The sequence below is a fragment of the Coloeus monedula genome (assembly GCF_965178545.1).
Source record: "Coloeus monedula genome assembly, chromosome: 20".
NCBI classification, from domain to species: Eukaryota; Metazoa; Chordata; class Aves; order Passeriformes; family Corvidae; genus Coloeus; species Coloeus monedula.
The window spans coordinates 7,149,418-7,159,879 of record NC_138800.1 but is presented as its reverse complement, the minus strand read 5'-3'; the positions used below and the strand labels follow the sequence as shown (position 1 = coordinate 7,159,879).

Here is a 10,462-nt window from a genome sequence, read left to right as displayed (position 1 = left end):
AGAAATGCCCTCTGGGAAGGGTCTTCGATGCAGACCAGAAATGCTGCTTCCTTCCAATACTCAGCTGCTCTCCAGGTGCTTCAGCTGGGGAGAGCAGCAAAGGGGCAGAGGCCCCTGCAGGGAGGTGCTTCGCTGTCCCCTTGTCCTTGGCTCTGGCCCAGCACAACTGGTTTTTCTCTGAGAAGGCTGTGGGCAGGCAGAGGGAGTCAGGAAAAGTGGTTCTCTTGCAGAGTGATGAAGGCCTTGGAGGTCTGGAGGCTCTGAGCGGGATGGCAGGAAGGGGGCGGACTGGAGGGACCTGGACCTCCTTTCCCTGTGTCTGGGCAATGAAGCCACCAAGCCCCTGGCATCAGAGGTGTCTGCTGGGGACGATTGTCCCTTCTCCATGCTGGTGGCTCGTGGGAGGTTCCTGGAGCCACCCCACGAGAGCTTCTTGTGACCCGCTGAGCACCACAGCGAGCAGCAGCACGTCCGGGGTGCTCAGCAGCTGACAAGCCTCGCGGGTAGAGGGGGTTTGGGAGAAACGTGTTGTTTTAAGGGCATTTTTGTACAAAGCAACTGTTCTTTGGTCTCTGGCGAAGCCTCTCGGAGGACGCTTTATTGTTTACATTGACTCCTGTACAATATCCCAGCCATCGCTGCCCCGTCCCGGCCGTACTGTAACGTGTGAGCCTTGCACAAACGGACTGCGTGTGCGTGAAACTGGTTCTACACTGCGTTCTGTTGCACTCGGTGGTGTGTGTGGGTGTGTGTGTGAGCGTGTGTCCGGTCTGCTTGAGAAGTTGTGACGTGTACAAATCTCTCCCCTCTCGGCCCTTTCCTGGGGGCACGGTCCCAGCGGGTGGCAGGAGGTGACGCCGCTTCTGGGTCACTTGGATGTTTAAACGGAGCAGGGATTAGTTCCATGTCTCTCTGCCAGCAAAGGCCTGGTGGAAGGGATCCCGCCCCACCTCCGGCTGCTCCAGGGACCTCCTGGGAGGAGCGAGCTGGGAATCCATGGCCGCAGGGGCACTGCACCTGCCGGGGGCTCCGGGAGCCTCGCAGCCCTCTGGCAGGAGGAAGCCATACCCACCGCAGGTCCCGGCTCCCCACACAGTGCATCCTGCCTTAATCCGGTCCTGGCTCCACACAAACCCCACCACTTCTCCCCAAGGGAGGGACCCCCGAGCCCTTGGTGTGGGGCAGAGGCAGGTGCTGGCCTGGCGCAGGAGGGTCCGGGCTGGCGCAGGGCTCGGTGCCTGTCCGGCGGTGCTGCCAGAGGTGCTAACAGCCCGCCCCCGCTGCAGACATCTCTGTTGGCACGAGAGAAGGTGCCAGTGCCTTTTATTTTCCTTTATGGAGATGTGACGTCCGTGCGCTGGTTTGTAGGGATTGTCCAGGGCCGAGCAGCTGGCGGTGGGGTTGCAAACCAGGGAGGGGAGCACTTCTGTCTGCCCCTCCTGGATCTTCCTTGGTGGCTGGGATCGTCCCCTTTCCCCCTAAAGACTTTATGACCGATGTGCTCAGCTGTTTTTAAATGTGAACTTGTGCACTGATGTGCAGATTCAATGTTCTTGTTACCGAATAAATAAAAGTTTTATTTTGAAGATGACAAAGATGTGTGGCTTCCTGTTTGGGATCAGGGCTGGGGGTGAGGAGTGATCTGTGCTGCTCTCAGAGCATGGGGTGGCAGTGGGGATCTCGGAAGCCAGAGTGGGGTTGTTCCTCATACGTCCTACCAGAAGGGTGGATAGCCCCATCCTCTCCCAAGTGATGGAGCAGTGCGTCCAAGCAAGATGAACTTCCAGACCACGCTGCAGTTGGAGGGAAGATGCGGGGGGTTAGGTATTTGAAACTGTTGGGATGCTGCAGGTGCCCTCCTGGCACTGCTGCAGACACAGGAGCTGTGAGGAGGGGTTTAAACTCCCAAGGGGGATGTGAGGTTTTAGCTGGACACTGGACAACCTGTCTCAGGCTTTGGGTTTGCTCCATTGTGTCAAGAAAGGCAGTGCAAGGGTTTCTGTGGCCTTGCTGGGAGCAAGGGGCTATGGAGAAAGCCAAATTCCCTGGGCTCAGCCTCGCCATCCATGGAGTTTCCCACCAGGCCAGAACAGTGTGGGCACCAGGGTGTGGGGCCAGGGCTGCAGGGCTGCCACTGTGGGTCGGGAGCAGTCTCTGCCCGATCCCCTCCTGCTCCCCCCAGCACCAGCTGGGGAAAGGCTTCCCAGGGCCTTTTCTTCACTTGCTGGGGATGCGTCTTGGAGCTGAGGACACAGGACATGGCACTCACTCCATCCCCAAGCACAGAGGGCCAGGACAGCACGTCCCAGGGCCGTGGTGGGACGGGGCGAGCAAGGGGTGCCTCTGTAGCCCCCTCCCTCCCTGCCACCCCTTTGGCCGGGCAAACAAGGATGTCACCTCTTCCCTGCCTTTTTGCCAGCTGCCCCCTCCTGCCCGCTCAGCCAATGCTCGTCCAGCTCCACACGGTGCCCTTGTAGGGTCCAGAGCTTTGCTGCCTTTCCAGGAACCACCGCTCCCCTCCCTCTGGTCCCTGAGCCCTACAATCCCTTAATCCCCTTGGACCAGGGCATCCCTGCAGGGCTGGGCTTCACTAAATCCCAAATCTGGTTTCTGGATATGCCTGTAACCATCCTGCTGGGCTGCGGCTGAGGTGGGCTTGCAGACCCCTTTTTCCTGGGGGAGGTGGGGACCCCGCGGGGTGCTGTGAGTGTTGGGAGGCTCAGGGGCAGCGCATGGCCGTGGCCCTTGCGGGGCTGGGCTGGCACCGGGCTGTGGGATGACCCATTGCAGGGTCACAGCCCTGTGCAGAAGTGACCCCCGGGGTGATGCCGCTCCCCTTGGTTTCCCCCAACACTTCAGAAAGGCTCAGGGGGCTTCTCCTGCCCCCCCATCTCCCAGCCCGATGGGCTGCGGGCACCCTTGGTCCCCCCCGCGTTTGGGGCGGGCGCGGGGGGTGGCCGTGCCGGGGCTGCCCCCGACCCCGCGGGCAGAGCGGGGGGCCGGGCAGGGTGCGGGGGCAGGCGGGGCCGGGCCGGGCCCCCCCTCCCCTCCCCTCCGGTGCCCGCCGCGGGGGGGCTGTGCCGGCCCCGGCGCCCGGCTCGGCTCAGCTGTTCTCTGCGGCAGCGGCACCGCGCGGGGCCGAGCCGAGCCCAGCCGAGCCCAGCGGAGCGGAGCCGAGCGGGGCCGGGCCGGGCCGGGCCGGGGGGAGCGCAGCGGGGCTGAGCGCGGCCGGAGCGGGCGGAGCGGAGCCGAGAGGGGCGCAGCGCGGAGCCGGGCGCGCCCGGGCGCGGAGGAGCCGCCGAGCGCAGGTGGGAGCCGGGCGCGGGGCGGGGGCGGCGGGAGCGCGGTGGGGAGGGACGGGGGGACGCGGGGAGCGGGGCTGAGCCCCCCGGGCCCCGGCCCCTCGCCGCCCGCCGGCGGAGATGGCTATATTTGGACAGTGACCTCTGGTCGTTCCCGAGCAGTCGCTGCGGATTCAATTGTGGCAACGTAATGGCACGGCCGGGGAGCGGGGAGCGGGGCTGTCCTGCCTGTATCCTGCCTGCACCCCGCCTGTACCCTGCCTGCACCCCGCCTGTATCCCGCCTGCACCTCATCGCTCTCTGCCAGCACCCCATCCGACCCCACTTGCGCCCTGCCTGCACCCCACCCATCTCTCATGCCTGCACCCCACACCTGCACCTCATTCAGCCCTGCCTGCACCTTGCCAGCACCCCACCGGCTCCTCCCCAGCCCAGCCTGCACCCTACACGCTGCCTGCACCCTGCTAAACTCTGCCTGCATCACATCTGCCCCCCACCTGCACCCCACACGCTTCCCGCACCCTGCCCAGCCAGCCAGGCCGTCCCTTCCTTCCCTGCGTGCTGACACCCCAGACTCTGCTCCCACTGGCAATGGTTGAGGTGCTGGGAGAGCGTCCCCACGGAGCCCACTCGCTCCTCCCCAGGGCTGGGGACTGTGCTCGAGACGAGGGGGTGACACCAGCGGTGCCGTTGGCCAGCCCCGCTTGGTAGCCGGGCTCTGGGCCCCTTAGCGCCCAGCTCCAACCCGTTCAGCCAGGCCAGGGATGATGCTGAAGTGCCGTGAGGACTCCGGGGACACTCAGGGACTGGGCAGATGTGGTTTGGCAGGGCACTGCGTGTGCCCTGTCCAAAATGCACCGGCTGGGACATGGAGGAGCAGATGTGCTCCTGCCTCTGCCCACACCGGCTCTGTGGGCTGGGGACAGCGGTGCCTGGCCCTCCGGCCGTGGTTTGGTGGCTGAATGTGGCTCCTGACAATGGCTGTGTACCCAGAAGAGCAGAGGGGAGTCCCCGGGGTAGCCAGTGGCTCATGGGTGCGGCAGAGCCCCAGCTCCAAGGGTTTTGCGGTCCTGAGTGTCTCAGTTCCCCCTGGGGCAGGTCCCAGGAGCAGCACAGGCTGGGGGGAGAGATGGGTGACTGTGGGCATCGTGCCCAGCTGTGGCTGAGGGCTGGACACCCCTCTGGGGCCATGGGAAGGGCTCCTCCACACCCCAGTGTGCCTGTGGAGCTGTGTGTGCCAGGTCCAGCCCTTACCCAGGTGGGGGTGCAGAGTGGGTGGCAGGGATCCGTGCCACCGGACAGGGATCCATGGAGGGAGGCATGAGCCACCAGCAGGCAGCTCTGGAGGCACAGCCCTCCTCCCGGGTGCCGGGTCGAGCCAGGCAACCTCAGGCCAGCGATGCAGGATGGGATACAAGGGGACAAGCTGTGATCTGGTGTGCAGCACCTTTATGTCCACCCCGAAGTCCCCTCTGCCCTGCTACTCTGCTGCAGCAACTCATGTGCCAACTCCAGAGCCAGCCACGGGGCATGGTACAGCTGTAGGGCACAACACAGCTGTGGGACAGGGCACAGCAATGGGGCATGGTACAGCTGTGGGACATGGTACAGCTGTGGGGAATGGCACAGCTATGGGGCATGGCACAGCTGTGGGGAATGGCACAGCTATGGGGCATGGTACAGCTGTGGGGCATGGTACAAGTGTGGGGCATGGTACAGCTGTGGGGCACAGCACAGCTATAGAGCATGGTACAGCTGTGGGGCACGGCACAGCTGTGGGGCATAGCACAGCTGTGCATTATGACATGACATGGCCATGTCCTTTCCCAGTGCCGAGTGGCTCTGGCCACCACCTGACAGTCCCCAGCACCTGCAGCACCCCCACATCCCTGCACAGGGACCACTCCTGCTCCCTGAGGCAGGGTCAGGGCCACATCAGGCACCATCCCGTATCCTCATCCCCTGGCACCTCAGTGTTCCCAGGCTTCCCGCTGTGCCCAGAGTAGGAGGAATCTCTCAGAGCACTGAGGGGACCAGAACCCCTCCAAGCTGTGCCAGGGTGGGGAGGTGGTGGCCTGACCCTGTCCCCCCAGCCATGAGCCGCCGCGTGGTGCGCCAGAGCAAGTTCCGGCACGTGTTCGGGCAGCCGGTGAAGGCAGACCAGATGTACGAGGACATCCGTGTCTCCAAGGTGACATGTGACAGCTCCTTCTGCGCCGTCAACCCCAAGTTTGTGGCCATCATTGTGGAGTCTGGTGGTGGTGGGGCCTTCATTGTCCTGCCCCTTGCCAAGGTGAGTGGGGAGGATGCTGGGGTTTGGCCACGCCACTGGGTGGGGGCAATATGCTGATGGGTTTTGATTTTGGGGAGCTGCTGTGGCCCCAGAGCCCCCCAGCTTTGCCCCAATACCCTCTCCTCATGTGGGGGCTCAGGGCAGGAACAGCCTGGGTCATCATCGATACCTGCCAAGGGTGACATCCCTGGGGCAACCGAGGTGATGTGGGAAACCCCCAGCTTCCTTCCTCCCAACCCTAATTCCCTGGGAGCACAGCATGCCCAGGGAGCAGCACCCAGTGGAGTGGGGGTCTGCCCTGCCAACCCTGACAGAGAGACTGGGAGGGGGTCCCCAAGCCCTCCCTGCCATCAGAGCAGACACAAAACAGCCTCTCATAGGTCACATCCTTCCCCTCTGAGTCCCTATGAGGCCTTGTGCCAGGTGAGCCCCGTTTGCCCCATGTGCCTCAGTTTCCCCCTTCAACGCAGGTGCAAACCTCTGGCCACTGCCAGGATCCCCTGCATGTCCCCATTTGTGCCACAACCCCACAGGGTGGCCGGGCTGGGCTTTGGGGGGCACCTGGCAGTGTCTCTCCCAGGGAGACTCATCCCGGCCCCTCACCATTGCAGACAGGACGGGTGGACAAGAACCACCCGCTGGTGACGGGACACACAGCACCCGTGCTGGACATCGACTGGTGTCCCCACAACGACAACGTCATCGCCAGCGCCTCGGAGGACACCACCGTCATGGTGAGGGGCTGGTCCCCGCGCGGGAGGGGGGTGGCGGCCGCTGGGGGAGCGATGCAGAGCATCCCCCCCCCCCTTGCCGCCTGTGAAGTGTCACTGGCCTATTTTTAGCCCCGGTGCCATGCGTTCGCGCTGGCGGCGGCTGCTCTCTCCATGATGCAGCAGTTTGTGCTAAATATACCCTCCCAGGCAACTCAGCATGCAGGAATAGCTGGGGGGGGGCTGGGGGCTGCACTCCAGCCATGCCCCCCTTCCTGTGCCCACCAGCACCCTGAATGCTGGGGATGCACCCCAGGATGGAGGCACTTCTGGCATCCCCTCACCACCCTCCCCGCAGGCTGAGCTGGGATTAATGATGTGGTTAATTGGCTCCGAGGCCCTCATCCGCTTAGTGCTCACACACGGGGTGATCCCCAACGCCCTGCTCTGTGTCCCCTCCCCCAGGTGTGGCAGATCCCTGACTATGTCCCCGTGCGCAACATCACGGAGCCCGTGGTGACACTGGAGGGACACTCCAAGCGGGTGAGCATCATCTCCTGGCACCCCACCGCCCGCAACGTCCTGCTCAGCGCAGGTAAGGGGGTCCCGGGTCACCCTCCCCGGGGTCGCAGGAGATCCACGCGGTGACAGCATCTGCTCCCTGGGTCCTCTGCAGGCTGTGACAACCTGGTGATCCTCTGGAACGTGGGGACGGGGGAGATGCTGCTGGCGCTGGATGACATGCACACCGACCTCATCTACAACGTGGGCTGGAACCGCAATGGCAGCCTCCTCGTCACCACCTGCAAGGACAAGAAGGTCCGTGTCATCGACCCCCGCAAGCAGCAGATCATAGCGGTGAGTGCCCCTGCCGTGCCCCCCTCATCCCACCGCGGGGTCCCCCCCAGTGCCTGCCTGACCCTACTAACCCCACACCGCGCGTCTCTGTGTTTGATTTAACCCGCTAACGCCGGCGCAGGAGAAAACCAAACCGCACGACGGCACCCGCCCCATCCGCGCCATCTTCGTGGCCGATGGCAAGATCTTCACCACGGGCTTCAGCAGGATGAGCGAGCGGCAGCTGGGCCTCTGGGACCTGGTACGAGACGGCGGCTCCAGCCTGGCCAGCGCCAATCCCGCAGATCTCAGCCCAGCCCGGAGCGCTCTGGGTGCCGGGGATACTCTCTGGCAACGCGTGCGCTCAGGGAGCACCATGGAATAGGACTCAACGGCTGCTTTGGGGGACAGATCCGGACCCCCTCCATATTCCCTCCTTCCCGTGCCCCGTGCTGACTGTCTCCCCCTCCCCCCAGGAGAGGTTTGCCCCCCACGAAGGGCTGAGGCCCGTGCGGGCCATCTTCACACGGGAAGGACACATCTTTACCACGGGCTTTACCAGAATGAGCCAGCGGGAGCTGGGCCTGTGGGACCCGGTAACGAGGCCGCATGGAGTGCTGCCCTGGGAACTTGGCCCCCCAGGCCCCCTGCCAACCCACCCTGCCCCCGGATGGCGTGTCTGCTGCATCCCCCTCCCAAAAGATGCCAAGTTCCCAAGTGTGCCGTGCTGTGTTGTGGTGGGGAGGGGGCTGGGAGGCAGGGAGTGCTGTGGAAGGGGGGTATATCTGGGCTGGGGGGTTACCCAGCCATGCAGGTAAACAGGAGTGGGGCAGGGGGCTGCGGGGGGGCATGCCAAGCTGCCTGCCCAGGGGGTTATGTACCCCAGAGGGAACAAGCCCTGTCCCCCAGTGTGCCGTGGCTAACGTGTGTGACTAACCAGGGTGGGGGTTTTGGGGTCACTGCTCACACCCCTCTATCACTGCTCTGGCCCCGCAGAATAACTTTGAGGAGCCCATTGCCCTGCAAGAGATGGACACGAGCAATGGGGTCCTGCTGCCCTTCTATGACGCCGATTCCAGCATCGTCTACCTCTGCGGGAAGGTAACCCACCCTCCCCGCGGTGCATCCCCCGTGCCACCCTGTCCCTGAGGGTGCCAGGGCTGGCTGACAGCTGTCCCCACCCCTGCAGGGTGACAGCAGCATCCGGTACTTCGAGATCACGGACGAGGCGCCCTACGTGCACTACCTGAACACCTACAGCAGCAAGGAGCCCCAGCGGGGCATGGGCTTCATGCCCAAGCGTGGGCTGGATGTCAGCAAGTGCGAGATCGCCAGGTGAGAGCCAAGGGGTCTGGGGGGAGCCAGAAGGGTCAGGGCAATCAGCTGGACCCTGACTGCCTGTGGCCCACGCAGGTTCTTCAAGCTGCACGAGCGCAAGTGCGAGCCCATCGTCATGACAGTGCCACGCAAGGTGAGCCTGGGGGGTCCCAGGGGAGATGGGGGCCTGGGGGGGACACCCCACATCTCACCATGGTCTCTCTCCCTCCCGCAGTCAGACCTCTTCCAGGATGACCTGTACCCCGACACGCCAGGCCCCGAGCCAGCCCTGGAGGCGGATGAGTGGCTGTCAGGGAAGGACGCAGAGCCCATCCTCATCTCGCTGCGGGATGGGTACGTCCCCATCAAGAACCGGGAGCTGAAGGTGGTCAAGAAGAACATCCTGGACAGCAAACCCCCACCAGGCCCCCGACGGAGCCACTCCAGCTGCAACTCCGACTTCTCTGTGAGTGTCCTGGGGATAGGGACAGCAGGGCTGTACCCCTGCCCTGCGGTGGGGTGGGAGGGGCCAGACTGGTCGGTGACCCTGTGTCCCCCCTCCCTGCAGCAGCCAGCCTTGGAGGAGGTGCTGGAGGAGATCCGTGCCCTGAAGGAGACGGTCCAAGCGCAGGAGAAGCGCATCTCCGACCTGGAGAACAAACTCTGCCAGTTCACCAACGGCACGGACTAGTGCGGTGGCCACGGCCAAGACCACGGGCATGGCCAGGACTGCCCCGGCCTCCCGGGGATTAAAGCCGAGTCCCCACCTTGGGCAGGAGCCCGGAGCCGTGTTCTTTCCCCAGGAGCCGAGGGGGCAGGGAGGGGGTCGGACCCTGACCCCCTTCTGTGGGCATCAGTCGCATCCTTCTCCCAGGGTGCCCTGGCACATGGGCACCCCAGGCAGCACCCGAGGGGGTCCTGCTTCAGTGCCCGCAGGCTGGGGCTGCCGAGCATCCCTCCATGGGGACCTGCACGCTGGGCACCAGCATCCTCCCAGGACAGGGAGCTGCCGGGCCCCCCCGGCCAGGATGTGCTTGTGTACGGTGCTACACCCCCACCCCATCACCCCCTCATCCCCCTCTGCCCCATCGGCCCCCTCGGCAGGTGCCCCCAACTGGCTCTTTGCTCCTGGACCCCTTTAATAAAGGGCTCAGCCACCTTTGGCCGTGTGGCAGGTACCGGGGATGAGGGACCATCGTGCCAGGGGTGCTGCCTGCACCCCACTGCCAGCACCTGCTGCCTGCAGACCCCCGGCCCAGGCAGAGGGAGGCCAAGAGAGACAAACATTAAAGAGCATTTATTGGTGTTGGCCGCGGTCGGAGCTGCTCGGGCTCCCCCGGCCCTGGCCCAGATGTTGCTGTGGGGTGCACGGGTGGGTGGAGGGAGGGGCACCAGCTATGAAAAGTCCCAGGGGAGCGAGCCCAGCCCCCCTCACCCCGCAGCCCCCGGCCCCCCATGTGCAAAGGGGGAGCAGCCGGGGCAGGGGGCCGGGGTTAGCACCATTTGACGTAAGGTTTCTCTTGGGGTCAGTGCCCGGGACGAGGGGGTGCAGCGCTGCCAAGGGGGGGCATCCGAGCAGGGTGGAGAGGTGCGAGCAGGGGTAAGGGGGGGTGACACCGGGCGGCCCTTCACAGGCACCCCTTCAGCTGCCCCAGCAGTCCCCGTGCCGTGGGGGGGCGGCTGTGCAACCCCTCGCTGGCTGTGGGGTACAACAGGGCAGGGCCCCCCACCCCTGTTGGCAGGCAGAGCAGCTCCCGGGTAAGTGCACTTGGTAGCGCCTGGGCAGGGGGGGAAGAGGGAGCCGGGCAGAGCCCCCTGGCTCTGGGGGAACCCCGGGACCCCACGCAACTGGCAGCCCACCCATCTGGGGCAGAATGTGCCCCCCACCGCCTTCCTGGGGTGAGGGGCTGAGCAGCACCCCGTCGGGCGGCTGGGGGGGCAGGGCTGTCCTGGAGAGGGGGTACAGTCTGTGGAGTTGCCCTCCCTGGTCCCTGCCACCCCAG

General features: G+C 64.9%; 1 protein-coding gene across 3 annotated transcripts; it reads left to right on the top strand.

The window, feature by feature from the left end:
* The first annotated feature begins 3,064 nt into the window (after window positions 1-3,064).
* Window positions 3,065-9,618, top strand: CORO6 (coronin 6). Of its 3 annotated transcripts, XM_082294931.1 has the most exons (12): window positions 3,065-3,308; window positions 5,396-5,595; window positions 6,207-6,329; window positions 6,771-6,900; window positions 6,982-7,163; window positions 7,285-7,404; window positions 7,619-7,738; window positions 8,139-8,243; window positions 8,332-8,477; window positions 8,556-8,613; window positions 8,695-8,925; window positions 9,028-9,618. In XM_082294931.1, the coding sequence occupies exons 2-12, from the start codon at window positions 5,398-5,400 to the stop codon at window positions 9,148-9,150; spliced, it is 1,536 nt and encodes a 511-aa protein (XP_082151057.1). In that variant the 5' UTR covers window positions 3,065-3,308; window positions 5,396-5,397; the 3' UTR covers window positions 9,151-9,618. The 3 variants fall into 3 exon arrangements, with proteins under 3 accessions (XP_082151057.1, XP_082151056.1, XP_082151055.1); XM_082294930.1 differs by lacking the exon at window positions 7,285-7,404 and having other exon boundaries at window positions 3,066-3,308; window positions 9,031-9,618; XM_082294929.1 differs by lacking the exon at window positions 7,285-7,404 and having other exon boundaries at window positions 3,068-3,308.
* Window positions 9,619-10,462: the final 844 nt, after the last annotated feature.

Excerpts from the sequence above, each read along its gene's own strand:
- CORO6 (XM_082294931.1), top strand. The coding sequence starts at position 5,398 with ATGAGCCGCCGCGTGGTGCGCCAGAGCAAGTTCCGGCACGTGTTCGGG. Across the intron at positions 7,164-7,284 it reads GCAAGCAGCAGATCATAGCG|GAGAAAACCAAACCGCACGA; the intron begins GTGAGTGCCCCT and ends ACGCCGGCGCAG. Across the intron at positions 8,614-8,694 it reads TCATGACAGTGCCACGCAAG|TCAGACCTCTTCCAGGATGA; the intron begins GTGAGCCTGGGG and ends TCCCTCCCGCAG.